This window comes from Suricata suricatta, chromosome 15 (genome assembly GCF_006229205.1).
Source record: "Suricata suricatta isolate VVHF042 chromosome 15, meerkat_22Aug2017_6uvM2_HiC, whole genome shotgun sequence".
Taxonomy (NCBI): Eukaryota; Metazoa; Chordata; class Mammalia; order Carnivora; family Herpestidae; genus Suricata; species Suricata suricatta.
In genome coordinates, this window is record NC_043714.1 from 16482023 (window position 1) to 16500950 (window position 18928).

General features: G+C 34.4%; 1 protein-coding gene across 6 annotated transcripts in view; it reads left to right on the forward strand.

The window, feature by feature from the left end:
- Nucleotides 1-18928, forward strand: part of CSPP1 (centrosome and spindle pole associated protein 1) — a 133199-nt gene that overhangs the window by 91495 nt on the left and 22776 nt on the right. For 5 of the 6 annotated variants that reach the window (XM_029923133.1, XM_029923134.1, XM_029923135.1 and 2 more), the window contains 7 exons: nt 4589-4741; nt 8623-8735; nt 12732-12881; nt 13279-13425; nt 16064-16168; nt 17835-17901; nt 18459-18576. In XM_029923133.1, the coding sequence (XP_029778993.1) occupies nt 4589-4741; nt 8623-8735; nt 12732-12881; nt 13279-13425; nt 16064-16168; nt 17835-17901; nt 18459-18576 (853 nt within the window). The remainder of the gene's footprint in view (nt 1-4588; nt 4742-8622; nt 8736-12731; nt 12882-13278; nt 13426-16063; nt 16169-17834; nt 17902-18458; nt 18577-18928) is intronic. The other variant, XM_029923131.1, reaches the window with a different exon arrangement.

Consider the following 18928-nt stretch of genomic DNA (forward strand, 5'->3'; position numbering starts at 1 on the left):
ATTAATATAGTGATAGTTGAGGGATGTAGTCAGACTACTTTTTGACACTGAGTTATTAAGAGTTCTTGAATATTATGCTTTCACTTCTTTGTTAAAGATGACTTTTAAAAAAAGTTGTTTTTGAGTCCACATAAATTACTAAGATAGCTCCTCATAGTTTTGAAGACTAGAACTCTTAACTCTTTTTCATAGATGAGATAATTTTAGGTGATACATAGACATTTTTTATTTTAAAAGTTAAATGTTTATTTGGATCTATAGTAGAAAAACACTATTTTTTTCAAGTAAAGATAGTGCCATGGCATTTCCTTTTAAAGTACAGGTATTAGTCCAGGCATTTAGCAAAAAGTGCTACAAGAAACAGTCCCTATTTCTCAGAGGCTCAAGGCTTAAGGTTTAAGGCAGTAAAAGTTTACTTCTTAGTTATGTCCCATTCTTTTTTTTTTTTTAATTTATTTTTGAGAAAGAAAGAGAGTGCACACAAGCAGTGGGGGGGGGATAGAGAGAGGGAGAGAGAGAATCCCAAGCAGGCTCTTCTGTGTGGTTAGTGCAGAGCCGGATGCAGGGCTTGAGCCCATAAACTGTGAGATTATGACTGAGCTGAAGTTGAGTCCGACCCTTAACTGAGTGAGCCCCCAGGTGCCCCAGCCATGTCCCATTCTGAGGCTGTTTGAGTGCTTTCTGTTATATTTGAAACGTAGTAAAGACCTGTGTCTTTCATCATGTGATAACCAGGATCGTATATCCCCTGCACGTTGCTGATGCTTGCTAATTTTAATTTGGTTGCTGGCTTTTCTTGTTAAGATCTGTTACCCATACGATTGGAATAGTAGCAACCCTTTTGAAGTAAATCTCATTTTTATGATTTGTACGACACTTAAAATGTTTCCTTTTTATGTTCTTTATTCATTAAAGTTCTTTTTTCAGGTTCCTATTAAAAAACACCACTGTGTTCTAATGTCTTTCAGTGGAGGAATGAATAAACAAAATGTACATTTATACAGTGAGATGGCTACCTAGGAATTAAAAGAATGAACTGTTGATGCGCATAATAACTTGGAAGGCATTTGAAAGGAATTACACTAAGTGAAAGAAGCCCCTTTCTAATGGTTACATACATGTGTATTCTCAAAATGACAAAACAGTAGGGATGGAGGACAAATCAGTGGTTGTAGGGATTGTGGTGGGGATAGGGAGGAACTATAAAGAGATAGCATGTGGAAGTATTTCGGGGTGATGAAACTGTTCTGGGTCCTGATATGGTTATGCTACGTGAGTGTTAAATTTTTTTAAAACTATACCAAAGAAAACCAGCAACAGAAAAACAGTTAACCACTTTGAAAGATAACGAAAGTATCTCTTGGTTCTAACTGATTAATAGTGAGAGTGAATGTTTCTTCATATATATTTACGTATTTGTGTTTCTTTTATGTGTTTTATTTGCCCCAGTTAGATTTGTTTGTTTTTATGTTCATTATTGAGACAAAATCTACATAGGACAAAATTCACTGTTTTAAAAAAAAAGTTTTATTTATTTTTGAGAGAGAGAGCTCATGAGTGTGTAAGTGGGAGAGGGGCAGAGAGGCAGAGGAAGAGAATCCCAAGCCGACTCTGTGCTGTCATTGCAGAGCCTGATACAAGGCTCCATTTCATGAACGGTGACATGACCTGAGCCGAAATCGAGTCAGATGCTTAACTGACTGAGCCACCCAGTGTCCCCCAAATTCACCTTTTATTACTCAACACGTTTTAACAACTGATTCCAGTAGTCACTGCCACAATCAAGATATAGAACATTTCCAGTATCTAGCTCCATACCTTTGCCAACCTCTGATCTGTATTCTGACACAATAGTATTGACTTTTGTGTCTTTTTTTTTTTAGTTTAATGTTTTTGAGATTTATTCATGTTGATGCATATGCCTGTAGTTTACTTCTTTTTACTACTGAATAGTATTGCACTGTGTGGGGGTACCACAATTTTTTATCCTTTTTTTTTTTTACTAGTTGATGGATATTTGGGTTGCTTACAATTTAAGGCTATTATAAATAAAACTGTTATAAACATTCACCTGCAAGTCTTTATCTGAACATAAATTTTAATTTTTCTTGGGTAAATGCACAGAAATGGAATTGCTATGATGTATAATAAGTGTATATTTAACTTCCTAAGAAGCAATCAGATCATTTCCAAAGTGGTTCTATTTTGAAGCACAGATTTCTGGTTGCTTTTCATCTTCATTAGCCCTTGTAATTGTTCTTCTTTGGAATTTTAGCCTTTCTAGTAAGAATATGTCATTGTGTTTTTTAAAAAAGCAAACAACTTTTTATTTTGAAATAACTCAAGACTTTGAGAAGAGTTACAAAGATATAAAGGGTACCCTTTACCTAGTTTTCCTTAATGTTAACATCTTACATAATCTTGGTATAGTGACCGAAACTAGAAATTAAAATGTGTATGATGCTATTAAATAAGCTATAGACTTTATTTGGGTTTTCCCTTATCTTATTCTGTTCCAGACTCTAGTCCATGATCCCACATTGTATGTAGTTGTCATGTCTCTTTAGTCTCCTTCAAGCCAATAGTTCCTCTATCTTTCTGTGTCTTAATTTTTTTTTCATATATATAATAGCTTTATTGAGATCTGATTTTCTATGCCACAGAATTTATCCCTTTAAAGTACACAGTTCAGCAGTTTTTACTATATTCACGGAGCTGTACTACAATCACTCAATTTTATAACATTTTGTGTTGCCTTGATACTTTTGTTGAAAATCAGTTGACTATAAAGTTATTTATGGACTCTTCTGTTGATCTAGATATCTATCCTTAGGTCTATATTATACTCTCTTCATTACTGTGGCTTTGAAGTAGGTTTTGAAATTGAGAAGTGTGACTCTTCCAACTTTGTTTTTCTTTTTCAAGATTGTTTTGTTAACTTGACTTCCCTTGCATTTTCATATAAATTTTACTCTCGTCAGTCTGAACAAAAAAAAATTGTGGCGGGATTTTCATTGAGATTGCATTGACTTTATAGATCAATTTGGGAAGGCCAGCATCTTAACTATATTGAATCTTTTGATACATGAATGTGAAATATTGATTTACTTATTATTCTTAGTTAACTTCTTTTAGCAATATTTTGCAGTTTTCAGATCTTGTAACATAGTTTGTTAATTGTATCCATAAATATTTCATGTGTTTTAATGCTGTTTTAAATGATAATATTAAACAATTCCAGTATTCCTTTGTTCATTGCCAGTATGTAGAAAAACAGTTGATTTGTGCATGCTTAATTCAGTTTTATTAGTGTTTTTTTTTTTTGTAGGTTCTTTGTGATTTTTTAATGTGGACAGTTAAGTTATCTGCAAACAGTTTTACTTCTTCCTTTCCATATGAATGCCTGTCAGTTATTTTAGTTGATTTGCAGTGGATAGGAACTCCAGTAAAATGTTTAGAAATCTTGAGAACAGACATCCTTGTCTTGTCCTTGATTTCAGCTGGAAAGCATTCAGTCTTGGCTGTAGGTTTTTTGTAGATTTTTTAAAAATCAGGTCTAGGACATTCTCTTTTGGCTCAGTTTTCAGCATTAATGTATGTTGAATTTTATTGGGTGCTTTTCTACATCTTTTGAAATGATAATTTCATCTTTCTTACTCTGTTGCTATATGGTGAATTATGTTGACTGATTTTTTAAAAAATTATAATCATGTATTGCTAGTTCCCTTTTATTTGTTTTTAAAGTTTTATTTTTTATCTTTGAGAGAGAGAGAATGAGAGAGAGAGAGAGAGAGAGAGAGTTCATTAGCGTCCTTACAATATAGTAGCTGACTTTCTTTGGAGTAACTGATCCAAAAGATCAAGTAAGGTGGAAACCGTAGTCTTTTATGAAGTATCCTTGGAAGTTATTACTAAGTCTCAAAGGGAGGGGAATTGAGCCCCATCTTTTAAAAGAGGATTGTCAAAGAATTTATGAACATATTTTAAGACTTTACACTACATGATTGTACTTTTTCATTAGGAAAGCTAGTGAAGTTGGGTAAATTTCACTAGGACTTGTTTTGAGTTGTTGGTGTTTGTTCTGTATCTATGAAGTAACATAGATATGAATATGGCTTTATGGTTGTCAGAGATCTATATATTCTTTAAAAATATATATTTTTTAATGTTTATTTTTGAGAGAGAGAGAGCATGTGCACGCATGCCCAAGTGGAGGAGGGGCAGAGAGAGAGAGAGACACAGAACCTGAAGCAGGCTCCAGGCTCCGAGTTGTCAGCATAGCAGGGCTTGAACTCAAGAACTGGGAGATCATGACCTGAGCTTAAGTCAGATGCTCAACTAGCTGAGCCACCCAGGCGCCCCAAAGATCTATATATTCTTAATGTCTCAACTGATTTTATTTCATAAGGTTATGTTTTGAACATCTTACAGGTTTTAATAATTTTGTTTCGTTTTCAGGGCACCAAGATACCATTTGAATTATTCCAACTGTATCCTATTGTTTTCTCTCTGTTTCTTTACACTAAGAAAATGTATTAAGCATACTAATTATAGAAATGTATTTGTTGAATTTATTTTTCCCTCTCAGCTGATTTGAATAGGATGCACAGACAAAATATAGATGCCTACCATAACCCAGATGCAAGGACATATGAAGATAAAAGGGCTGTTGTATCTCTAGACCAAAATTTAGCCGCCTCACATGCTGAGAACTTAGAAGATTCTACAAATAAAAACTCAGGTTTTTAATCACCTTTTATTTTTGTTTGTTTGTTTTACATTTCTAAAGGTCTTCAGTAATATTTCTCTTCTGTTGTCTGACAAAGTTCATGTTGTGATTTTGAGAGGTTAGGTACTCAGAAGCATAACACATTTATGTTATTTACAATACCCTTTCTAAACTATTTTCCTAAGTATTGTGAACGTGGATAGGGAAATAGAGTTTGCTTCTTAATACTATGTATTTCTTCTGAGTTTTATAACTTACATATACTTCAGCTGCTGCTAAAATTTTCATTTTGCTGTTGGGAGGACATTTCTTAAAATCAAATAGTCTCTTTACACATCCACAAATAGTCTCTTTTCCTTCTTACACCCAAAGGTATTTGAATTAGTGAAGATGCATCAGATGTGATATGATATATTGTACAAAGAAACTTTTTATTTGTTATATTTTATTATTATTTTTATTTTTTTGCTTATTTTGTAGTCATTTATTTACCTTCCTTTGTAAAGCCACAAAGTACAAAGAAATGAAGTTTAATACTTTTAAAAGTTTAATTTGATATCTGATCAAATCTCCATTTCTTAAGCAAATATCTTTTTTAAAACTGTGTATTTATTTGTTTTAGAGAGAGAGTATTGTGTGCATGTGCATGGAGTAGGGGCAGCAGGAGAGGAGAGAGAGAATCCTAAAGCAGATTCTGTACTATCTGCGCAGATCCTGACTTGGGGGTCAAACTCAAGAACTAATATCATGACATGAGGTGAAATCAAGAGCTGGATGCTTAACTGATTGAGCCACTCCAGGCTCCCCTTAAGCAAATATCTTTGTTTTGTAATTAAACAACATTCTTAAATTAAAGGTTCTATTAATAGAAAATTATTCAGTATCTTTCTTTATGACTTGGTAGGAAAAGGTGTCAGCATCTTTTTTTATCAAGTGTATATGAAAATATGTTAAATATTTAAAAATCAAAGGAATTAAAAAATATTTTGTACTAAATGTTGCCCTATTTTGATGCCTATAAGAGAAACCATTTATTTACTACAAATTCTGCTTTTGTACTTCCACAAAAGTTTTGATTTTAGACTAGGAAAGAACTTCACAATAGAAAACTTTTCTGAAATATCCCTGAATAAAATATGAAATTTTAACCCATATGAAGGTGTCTGGGAGGCGGAGCTGGATGGGTGTTCGACTTCGGCTCAGGTCATAATCTGTGCTGACAGCTCAGAGCCTGCAGCCTGCTTCAGATTCTGTGTCTACCTTTCTCTCTGTCCCTCCCCTGATCACACTCTCTCTCTCTCAAAAAATAAATAAACATTTAAAAAAAATAAAAGTTTTAACCCATATGGTTATCTGGCCAAACAGGCAGATTATGTAAGGAGCTATGATTAGAATCACTAACCTTTCATCTTTCAAGTCTTTGATGGTAGTGCTAATCTCTGTGGCCTTTTTGAACACTTTAGGAAATTTGTTGTTTCCGTGGACAGCCTGTTCCACTGTTGGATCTCTAATTACAAGAAAGTGCTTTCTTACTTTGATCCACAATATATTTTTATCTAGTGGATTCAGTCTTCATTTTTGGAGCACTAAAATAGAAATTTTTGATTTTGATGAAATTACTGATTTGGCTCTCACTGTGTGTCTGTAATAACCTAGTGTTCAGTAAAAACACCTTTCATTATTGAAGAGATTTTGACCTTTTTTTTGCTACATCATTATTTTTCTCTTCATGTGTTTCTTCTAGTAGTCTGTATTGAGATCTTAGTGCCACAAAGTCCTTGTCTGCCCTTTACTTCCACGCCTGGTATTGTTGGTAGTTCTGTCTCCACCCAAAACTTTCTCTATCATAGTAATAACAATTTCGACATCTACCTCTGCTTATCAAGCAGAGACACTGGGAAAATCAACAGTTCTATGGCCCCTTCCCAAGAAAACACATAAGCTTGATTGTTGAATACACACAGCAGAATTTACGGACTTTCAGCACACTGCCAGGGTTTTGGTGCTGGTATTTTAGCCAGGATGCTTAGTTTAAGAAACCATACAACATCATAAAATGTTAAAATTTCCCTTTTGAGAATTAACCTAAGATAAACTTTCTGAATATAAGAAAACTATCTAGTCACCCAATTTCTTATTGTGCCCGCATATATATGTGAATGTATATATGTTTATATATGTGTGTTCAAACATATATATATGGCATTTAATATCTTAAAGGTCTTAGGGAACTTGAATATATCTGAAAATTAAATGTTATAATGTGTGCTTAAAATTTATTTACCCTCTCATGTTTTCTCTTCGTTAGGTCTGTTTGAGGCCATTTTTCTTTTACTTTTTGGTTTTAGAATGAAGAACCATATTTATGAAGTCTGTAGTAATTTGGCTTAAACTTAGTTTTTAGTTTATTATGATGCCTCGACACATCTCCATTTTATTTGTATAGAGCATGTGTTTCCTTATGACTTTTTTATAATTTATTTTTTTAAACCTTATTTTTAAAAACTTAATTTTGTTTTGCTAATTTACCTTTTCACCATGATATTTTATTTTTAATATTAAATGTTTGTTTATTTTTTTGAGAGATAGGGTATGAACAGAGGAGGGCCAGAGAAAAAAGAAGCAGAGGATTCGAAGTGGGCTCTGTCCTGACAGCATAGAGCCTAAAGTGGGTCTCAAACTCAACGAGCCCTGAGAGCATGACCCAAGCCTAAGTCTGACACGTAACTGACTGAGCCATGACGTGCACCTTACCGTACATAATGTTTTAATATTTAAGTATTGTTCTGACTTTCTGCTGATCTATTCAGTATATGTGCTACTGAAGTGAGCACTCTGCTGATCTGTTCAATTAAGCATCAATAAATTTAAATACAGAAGCAAAATAGACCTAAATGGCAGCTAAAATGCAAAGCAGGAGTTAGAGAAATATATGATTTATATTGATGGTACAGAAAAATGAGTCAGTAACTAAAATAATATAAAAAGTTATGTGAGGCTTAAATTTATTTTTCTTGCATTTAAAGAGAGACTCCTGGGGTATAATTATTTTTCAAGTTGCCTTTATGAAATAATTTTATCCTTCCCCAGAATGTCTAATACTATTTATAGGAACATATAGCATATTTGTATTTTTCATGTTTATATCCCTTTTGTTAGAGAGAGAGAGAGCACACGAGTGGAGGAGAGGGGCTGAGGGAGAGAGAGAGAAAGAGAGAGAGAGAGAGAGAGAGGATCTTAAGTGAGCTCCAAGCTCAGTGCAGAGACCAATACAGGACTTGATCCCATGACCCTACGGTCATGACCTGAGCTGAAATCAAGAGTTGGATGCTCAACTGATTGAGCCACCCGGGTGCCCCTATATCCCATTAATTTGATAGAATTTCTAAATAAAAATTATCATAATGATGAAAAGAATCTTCCTATTTTGTAGAACAATGTTTACAGAGCTGGCTTTCTAATCTTTTGTGAATGATAGATAAAAAGACTTTGGAATTACTAATTTTTTAAAACAATTTTAGAAACTTTTTAATATATGTATACATAATACATTTCAATATGTAATTAAGCATATCCTTAAAAGGATATTCATATAAGAACTTAGAGATGTACCTTTTTCCTCTCCATATGTACCTTTGTTTCCTTAGTGTCTTTCAAGTATTGATATAGTATGATTTTTAAACTGTTTTTGTTTCACCATTTTTCTTTCTCTCATGACCTTTCATCTGGTCTTTAGATTTAATCTCAGCCTTTCTCTTCTGATTTAACTTCTGGACTTCCATAGTTAGCACATTTATTCAAAGTATGGATTTATTAGCAAACTTTATTCTTTAACCTTTAGGATATTCTAAGCATTGAGTAATGGGATGTTTTTGCAAAATTTCTCTTTCAAGGTAATATGCAAACACAGAGCTCTCCTTTTGCTCGGGGAAATATATTTTGTGAGCCTCCAACTGAACTTCAGATTAAACAGCAAGAATTATACAAGAACTTTCTTCGTTTTCAGGTGAAGTACTTATTTGATCATAGTTTCTAAGTTTTGTTAGAATTGTAATAAACCCAAACTTGTAAAGATTTTATCCACAGGATAAAGAATAAATTCTAGGGATTTACACAAGGGATACAGAAGTGCTGATGCATAGGGCACATGTACCCCAATGTTCATAGCGGCACTTTCAACAATAGCCAAATCATGAAAAGAGCCTAAATGTCCATCAACTGATGAATGGATCAAGAACAGATGGCTTATGTATACAATGAAATACTACATGGCAATGAGAAAGAATGAAATGTGGCCATTTGTAGCAATGTGGATGGAACTCGAGGGTGTCCTGCTAAGTGAAATAAGTCAGACAGAAAAGGACGGAAACCATATGTTTTCACTCATAATTGGAACAGGAGAAACTTAACAGAGGACCATGGGGGAGGGGAAGGGGGTAAAATAGTTGGGGAGAGGGAGGGAGGCAAACCATGAGAGACTCTTGAATACTGAGAGCAAATTGAGGGCTGAAGGAAAAGGGGGAGAGGGGAAGGGAATGATGGGCATGGAGGAGGGCACTTGGGGGATGAGCACTGGGTGTTATATGGAAACCAAGTTGACAATAAACTATTAAAAAAAAAAGAAATGGGTAGAAAACAAAAGTCCTGTTACTTATAACATAAACGCATTCTTCCAAAGTCTTGGGTAGTGTGGGGATATGGTGACAAGTACATAAAATAAAGATTCTCTACAAGCTGGGGAAAAAAAAGAATAAGTTATAAAATACTGCACAGTTATTTAAAGTATCTCATTTATATAAGATCTAGGTAGTACTAAAATGGTATTTCATTTATATCTGAAAAAGGAATATGGAAACATGTTAGGCATGTCAGTTGTCTTAATCTTTTCTTTATTAAATCAATTGTTAAAGAATGCTGAAATTTCTAAACTGAAAGACTTAAAATATTCATTTTTAGGGATAGAATGAATCTTTCTAGATACTTATGTGTTAGTAGACAATCAAGTTTTTTCCCAAGTGATATGATATTCTTGACTCAGTATAGTTTGTGTTATTAAAAACCATACATAATCACATTTTGTAGTTATTTGCCCCATTTATGTATGTAAGCAAATAGCATTTAAAAATAGTAGAAATGCCCAAATGAAGACACTTGAGCATCCAGTATTATTAAGCAAACAGACTTACTGAACTTTCATTCCGTGTCTACTCTTGTAGACACAGGGATGAATCGTAGGGGTGGAGCCTGAGGTGAATGAGAAGGACTCACATTTTCTTCTCTCCTCACCTGCACACGCCTTCCCACCCACACTTCTATCCCAGTGTCAGATTGATCCTGTGGCCTGAGTAGTCTTCCTCTGACAGGACTTTTTACTTCTTTTGCTACTCAAAACCTGGCAGTAGCTTTTCTTTTCTACAGAAAATGTCCACATTCCTTAGTCTGACCTCTAAGGCTATCCAGTCTAATCCCAACCTCTTAAACAAATTCTTCTTAAGTTCTACTCAAGGAGGTTATCTCTCTAATGCAAATTATCGTGGACTCTTCAGTAAGGAGCAACATAATGTGTATGCTCTTAGGGGTGATTGATATGGAATTAGTGTTTAGCATGTATTTTTGAAGGATTTAAAAGATTGGAAGCAAGGGTATTTTACTACAGTGGCAACAGTGGAAATGGATGGACAGACCTTTCTAAGGGTCAACAAAATGAATAGAGTTATTGAATGTAGGAGAGTGGCATCAGAGGTCTCAATGGTGTTGGCCACTCAAGTCAGGTAGCAGCTAATTGAGGGTCAGAGTCACCTTTGAACTAGAAGTGCTCTGTGGGATACTCTCGGACAGGAGTCAGAATTATTTAGTTCCTATTATACTTCGCAAGTGTTAGCATGGTTTAGGATAGAATTCAGGGGAAAAAATCTTGAACTTATATAGCCTTTTATTATTTATGGGATACTTTTGCATATAAGTATCTCATTAATCTTCAGACTCTGTGAGGAAGGTATCATTATTTCTGTTTTATGACATGCAACTAAAGCGTAGGCTAAGAGACTCACCATGGTGGCAGAGCCTGAAAATTTTGAGGCCGATGCTGGAACCCAGGTCTCCTGGATGTATTGCACGTACATTTCTAGAGAGCTCTGAGTCTTTCCTCTAGTAATAGAGGAAGCTTTGACTATATTAGTTTTAGACTAAGTTTAGTCTTCCGTTCTCCCACCCTGTAAACCCTGAGTGTGCCTGTGAATGGATTGCTCTCAAATGGTGGCCTAAGAGCCACCCCTAAGAGCATACACATTATGTTGCTCCTTACTGAAGAGTCCACGATAATTTGCATTAGAGAGATAACCTCCTTGAGTAGAACTTAAGAAGAATTTGTTTAAGAGGTTGGGATTAGACGTATTTTTCTTTTATCAGCCTCTTGAAACTCGTTCCCCCAAAATCCAACACAAAAGTCTAAAAAAATTTAAAATATCTATATGGTACTTATTACTATCAACACTAAACTGTCAGACAAGAATCATCCCCAAACTTGTGTTAAAAGAAATATTATAAAAGATTCATATCCATGTGCAAAGATGGCAAGATAAGCCCGTAGCTCCATGCATGCATAAAAAAGGTATACTGTTAAAGTTAATGCAGCAGAAACCTTCATATGGTTAAAGTTTGGTAAATAACACACATGAGTGTTTACATGTCATTTTTAATTACAGCTTTAGAGATACGATAAAATATTTGCAGAACCCTTGAAGCACTTTTGTAAAACCGCTGACCTGTATGATAGCTTTCTTCTTTCTGTGGAACTAGTGTGTAGCATTTTTGTTGGAGTGGCATTTTCTGTGGATTCCTTAGGTGTGTGATCTATTTATGATTATGATGCTGACCATTAATGGAGAAGTGATCTTGTGATTGTTTTTATTTTTTGGTGGAAAAGGGAAAAGGGAGAACTGAGTGTTAAATGTGAAGTTTTGTTGCATAGATCATAAATGACATTTTATCTAGGTTTATTGTACTTGAAGAAGTGATTATTTACCCTATTAGTACTGAATATTAGGATTGTGCATATTTAATAGTGTTGTGTAAAAGAAGTGTTGGAAGAAGGCCTAGCATGTAAAGTCATGAGATGTGTGAAAAGATTATAATTCTTACAGCTCAAAAGATTGGTAACACTAGATATAACAGCCTTGAAGTAGAGGAAATATAGATAACAATGAAAATAATATGAATAATCATAACCATTTCATACTTAAAAGTAACTAAAATCTATTAATAACCTTAAAAGCAGCGTCATGAAAACCCAATACCCATGCTGCCATTCTTCCTTACCTCATCATGAAGGATGTAGACTGTATCTCAGGGTTCTCTTACTTTTAGATATTAGACTCTCCCTTAGAGTATTGCTTTAGAGTACTTTGTGCTATAGGCCCCAGGTGACTCAAGATGAAACTTAATATGAATCCTTGGGGCTAAAATCCTTGTTTACCTTACCACTTGACAGTAGATAGGAAAGAAGAAAGGGCATTCTGGGGAAGGGAGTCTTCCATATGGAATGATTAAATGCTAAAATATTACATTATTGTTTCCAGATACTAATTAAGCTAAGGAACTTTGAGACATAATAGTAAAAATCATTATAAAATAATTATGAGTTATTTACTGAGTACCTCTAAACAGGAGGAACTGTTATATTTTTTATGTACATTATTTTACTTCAATTCTTTGAGCACTCCTTGGAGAAGAAGACACTAATAACTCTTTTTACCAGATGACAGAACTGAATAAGAATATCTTAAGTTTACCCAGTGTGTATGTGTTTGGTGGAGATGCAATTTTATTTATAATTCTTAACATTACATCATGTGGCCTCCCTAATAAAATATAAGAAACTGAAGAATTTAGGAACTTAAAAGAGGGTGTTACGAATGTTGAATTCATAGGGTACTGGAAGATACTACATGATACTCTAACTTTCAGCAGTTTTGCAATGTAATAACTAGGTTTAATTCTTTAGATTGAGGAAAAGAAACAAAGAGAGGAAGCAGAGCGAGAGAGACTGAGGATTGCAGAAGAAAAAGAAGAAAAACGGCTAGCAGAACAGAGAGCACGAATTCAGCAAGAGTATGAAGAGGAACAGGAAAAGAAAAGGGAGAAAGAGGAGGAGGTGCATTTTTTTTCCTACTCTAGTTTTCTCCTTACCCTGACAGTGAAATCTCTGTTGAGTTTGGAAAGATATTACAGAAGAGAACAGCTTGGAGTACGTTTAGAAAGTATCAGATCAATATTCATTTATTGGATACTATTTTAAAGTGAAAGACTGAGTTAAGAAGAGAGATAAATGATGACTTCTTAAAGCCAAAAATTGGTTTAGGCAGACTAGGATGTTATGAAAAATGCCTAATACTTAATCGTTAAATAGACAGCCTCTTTTTAAGGATACTGTATCATCTACTAGAGGATATATCTTCAATTTTATCCATTTCAGACAAATAAGATAGCAAATATTTGAATAAACTATAGAATGTATGTATGGAGTGTATATTTTTCTCTTTATTTTAAAGCAAAGGCAAAAAAATGAAGAGCTTATTCGGTTAGCTGAAGAAAGACGGAAAGAAGCAGAAAGAAAGAAGAAAGAAGAAGAAGAAAAACATAATCTTCAGCTTCAGCACTACTATGCAAGAGAAAATATAATCGGGGAAGAAACAAAAGTAAGTTTCAGACAAAAATGTCGATTAAACCTGTAGTTTAACCCACTTTCACCGTGAGAGTCATGGAGTTGTTCACAAACAGGAAATGGCACAGGTGATGCCTTTTTTCCTCCCTCCCATTTTGCCTCTTCATTTGGGTGCAGTGTGCTGAACTTCCTGGGCTTCGCTGCTCTCCCCCTCAGTGAATGTAAGGGGTTGTTCACCCTAGTCATTCTTAATCTCGTTTGTATGGTCTTTGGAGCAGCACCCAATCAGCTATTCATGATAAGAGTAAGTACGGAAATGGAAAGTAGATGTTTGGAAACTTTTGTAGCAGTTTGTCAAAGTAATCATATGTCTGTTGAATCTAAGCTGGACTTGAATAGTGTGATGTCTTTTAAAAATTTTTCATGTATCTAGTAGTTCATTTTTACTCTGTTTTACGTATTTATCCTTGATGGATTGGAAATTAAAAAAAAACCTGGTGCCTCACAATGGATTGGTTTCAAGTCCATATCTGAGACTGGTGGATATCCATAGGTATGTGGATTAAAGTTATTAGAGAGGTTTTCTCTCAGGAAAGCCAATTGGCCCCTATGAAGCTCTAGTTTACACCATTGCTCATATTTCAGAGCTATATTTAAAATTTTATAAGGATAAGTGTCACTGGCGATTTGTTAAAAATACATCTTCAGGTCTCATTTATAGAGTATCTGATTTAATAAGTCAGAAGTTAGTCCAGTAATCTGCATTTTACAGGTATTCTTAGGGGCTTGGATGTCAGGCTGTACCACACCTTGAAAAAACTCTGTGTGTGCTGTAGGTTTAGCCCAATTTAAGAAAATAGTTTCAGAAATTTAGATTTATACAGCCATTGTTTTTTCTAAAGAGTATTTGCAAAATTACTTTTAACCAGTTGGCTCTTCTAGTTTATTTATGATGTGGTTTGGTACACTATTCGGTATGTAACCTACTATAGATGACACAAACCATTTCTGATTGGTTCAAATATACTTTTATTTCTCACCCCAGGGTTTTATGGTTATAGAGATAAATGTTTATAATTAGAATCTGCTGAAACATTGTTTAAAAGAGAATATATAAGCAACGCCTATGTTTTTGTTTTATTTCTTTCAGAGTTCTAGTAATGTTATATCCTTCATTCGTAGGATATAAAGTTGGATATATATTTGTTCCACCTTTTAAAATACTATTCAAGTGTCATTCATTCATTTTTTTAAGTTAATAACATTTTTTAGAGCCATATTAGGCTTGTAGAAAAACTGAGTGGAAAACACAGAATATTTTCTTACAAAATTGATTACTTAAGAATGAAAGATAGTTGTTAGTTTTCCACAATTTCCACAAGTTGCAATTTCTTACTATGTTTAAGAGAAAATGCTTTCATTAGGAATATACAGTTTTATGACTCTTATAGGTCAATTTTGAAGTACCATAGTTTTAAACTTGCTTTGTTCTATTCAGTGTATTTTGCCCTCATTTGTGAAGTTATCCTTGCTAGCTGTAATTTTTCTTTTATTCATGTATGCTTGATAGATATTTTTGTCTTTTCTCTCAGTTTTTACTTTTGTTTCACCATTTATTTTGTAGTTAGCTATTTATATATTTAGTTTCTTGAATTTGGCTTTGTGGGCTTTTTAAAAATTTGTTTTTTAATCCTAATCAGAGTTACAGAGTGTTTTGAATAGTGATGCCTACATTCACCTCTTTTTTTTTTTTTATCATACCCAATATATTTGATCATATTAGTTGAATTTCTGACTTTTTTGTTTGTTTTTGCTTCCTTGATAGTTATTTGTTTTCTTATTATGTGTAGTATGCTTTGATTGCTTCATCCTCTTGTGGTTCTTTATAGGGTTTATATTGTCTGTATAATTCCTGCTTGTGGTCATCTAGTGATTTTAAAAGAAAAGATTTTCTCATAGATTTCTAATTTTATCAAAGTCACCAGGAAAGTGATATTTGATTTTATATCATGCAAAGTGAGCTGTTTCATATCCACACATACACTCTGGTCTGGCCTGGGTAGGTTTTTTTTAACCAGGTATTTATTATTGCATTTTGTTGGGAGTTTTTATGTCTTTAGTGTTTTGATTTTAATGTGAAGTTGGGAACTGTTGACTTTATTTTGTTGTAAACTAAAACCCGGTTTTATTTTCTTGTGGAAACATAGAATGAGCTGGAAAACTCCCTCATCAAAGATGCTCTTGGTGACAAGGAATCTGGATTTTAGAATTTTATTCATATTATTTTCCAGAAAAGAGTTTTTGATTTTTGTGTTGTCCTATTTCTTTGTATTACTAAGACAGTTTTATACTTTAGTTCTTTTTGTTTTTGTTGTTTTCCTAATATTTGGTATATACTGTTGCTTAAGTTTATTGAATTTTTTATTTTAATCTGAGAGTCCTTTTATAACAATATCTAAATCAATTTATGTTTATCATAACTGATGTTTTTGATCTTACATGATTGAATTTCTGACTTTTTTTGATAGAAAGTATTTTATTAAATAAAAGGAGTAGCATTCTGTACTTCTTAAATGGTCTTGCTAACTATTAGGGGTGTTTGTACACACACACTCACGTATGTGTATATACATACATATATTGGTCGTATGTGTGTATACTTTTCCCCTCAGCGCTTGAGACAGCCTTCTCCTGTGGTTCCTGCTCTTCAGAACAAGATTGCAAGCAAACTCCAAAGACCTCCTTCAGTTGACAGCATTATAAGTTCCTTTATTCAGGTATATACTTTTTCTTTTGATATGTTAATCTTAGCTAAGTTATTTTAGATGGGGGGAATTGAATGAGATTTTTTTAAAAATTCATTATATTTAGCCAGGTTACATTTTTTTCAGATCTGAAGTATGGATAATGTTTACATTTATTTGTTGCTTCAGCTATAGTTGATGTTTGGTGCCCTAAAGTTTAAATTCTTTTGACAGATTATAATTTAGCAAATGGTTCTTGTCCAGGCCCTGCAAGAAGGCCTTTTCTTTGATAATTTATCATCTGGCTAGCTGTAGTTATGCTAATGAAGTCCCTTATACTGAGCTCCCATCAATAGAGAGCTGGGAAAATGTTCCAGAAGGGTGATTCATTGAGTTGACTCTTGAAGAAGGAGTAGGAATTTGCCATAAAGAGGAGCAGGAGGGACTTTCAGTGTGTGCAGAATCATGGAGGGAAGTGTAAGCCATATGGTGCAAATGGACAGTATACCAGGTTTGGTCTGGCCTGATAATGCCTGACCAAGGTGGCAACAGAGGTATCCATCAGAACATATGTGGGATGTTGTATGGAGTGCTAAGGAGTTTGACTTTATTCCCAATAGATGAGTGGATACCAAACAAGCTAACTACTGGAATAGACAAAGAAACATGTTAGAACATTGTCTTGAATCTCACCCTCTGAGATTCTAATTTAGGAGGTCTATAGTAGATAAGGAATGAGAATACATGTAATACTTGAAGTAAGAGAATGACCTGTCATAAGTAGGAGACTGGCCATATATGTCTTGCACAATGTTCTCTCAGGCAGTGATGTGTAGAAGATCAGTGTATTTTAGAGGTCGGGCAAGACCATAAACCCAGAAACAAGTTAAGATGGTTTGCAGAAGTCCAGCTGTGAGACTTTGAGGATGTAGATAAGACAGTGACATTAACAACTGAGAATGGGTAACAAGTTCAAGACATACTTAAGAGATGCAAATAGTGGTATTTACTGACTATGTGTATGTGGGGTAGTGACAACTTTCAAGCTTCTTGTGAGATTTATATAGAGTAGGCAGTTGAAAATAGAGGTTGTGGCTAAGGAAGGCGCTCTGGACTGGTTTTGTAGTTTTGGTAGCTCTTACCATTGTTGCTTATCTGATTACTACTGTAGTCTAAGATGAGTTTGGATAAAGCAAAGAGGGCAGAGGATGGAAAACCAGGGAATTAAATATTTATGAACCAGAGAAAGGAAACAAAGTGACACAGAGTGGCAATATCAGAGGCTACTGGGCAAGTAAAATAAGGGCATAAAATGCCTATTACCTGTGTGATTGGGGATCACTGGTGACTTTGGGGAGAGCTGTGTTGGTGGCGTGATGGGGTGTAGGAGCAAAGGCAGTAGCTGTATGGTGAGGAGTGAATGGGCATGAGGATGTAGGTACCCAGATTGCATCTATTCTTCTTGAAAGTGGGATGACTGTGGAGAGAAGTAGAGAAGGGACAATAGATCGTGAGTGATGAAGGAGGACGTAAGAATTTTTTTTTTAAGAAGGAAGAGATTTCTTTTTTAACGTTTATTTTTGAGAGAGAGAGAGAGAGAGAGAGAGAGAGAGAGAGAGAGAGCGAGCGCACTTATTCTTTTCAAACTTCTGAGTAGGGAAGACACACTGAGTATATCTTTGTTTTGATTATTAAACAGGAAAGTTCCGTGTCCAGGGCACAGTCTCCTCCAGTACCTGCCAGGAGAAATCAGCTCCGTGCAGAAGGTAGAATTAACTATGAAGTTTGTAATCTAGAATATCTTCCTTAACCTTTTTATTTTGAAGTAATTCTACACTCAGAGAATGTTGCCAAAGAGTATAGTGAGGTCTTGTGTACCCTTCGCGCAGCTCCCTCTGTGGTAATATCTTACATAGAACAACAGCCAGGAAATTAACATTGCTGTGTTCTACAGACTCCATCAGGGTTCACAGTTTCAAAATGAAGTAACTGATGTGTGTTTGCTTTTGTGTGTGGTTCTGTGTGTTTGTATGATGTAAAACTTGTGTGACTACTATACAGTCAGGATGTAGAACTGTGGCATCACCACAGAGGAATGCTCTTGTGCTGCCCCTTTATAGTTGCACTTTCCCCACCCCAAAAATATTCCTTAACTTTTAAAATTCCTGTATTATCAGAAATGTGTGTGGGGTCTTACTGGTGTTTATGAATGTGATATACAAAAAACAAAAATTTTTGTTTCATGATAAGGCAGGTTTTATGATAAGTGTTTAATCTTCTGTTCTTATACCTGTCTTAATTTTTATTTATTGTGACTTTACAGAAGAGAAAAAAAATGTAATAATGGAGTTATCAGAAATGAGGAAACAGCTTCGCAGTGAAGAGCGGCGTCTACAAGGGCGGTTGCTACACATAGACAGTGATGATGAAGTTCATATGAGGTCAGTTTTGAATTCTGTTTTTTGTTAATATCTGTTTTGTTCAGGAGAAGGAATCATACGTTAAACAGAACCTATCTAGTAATTCTACAGTGTTGAAACAGGATTAATTAATCTTTATTGTAAAGTCACATTTAATAGAATGTATAGTTTGCATGCTTGAGAAAAGTTCGTGAAATTATATGACTGAAATAGCTTTTCTCCCAAAAGAAATCTAGCGAAACAATTATATCCTAGTGGAGGGACTCAGTACAAATAATCCAAAATAATATATACTTTATTGAGTCAGTATTTGTAGTGTGTCGTAGGTTTTCTTTTTCTTTCCTTCCTTTTTTTTTTTTTTTTTTTTTTTTTT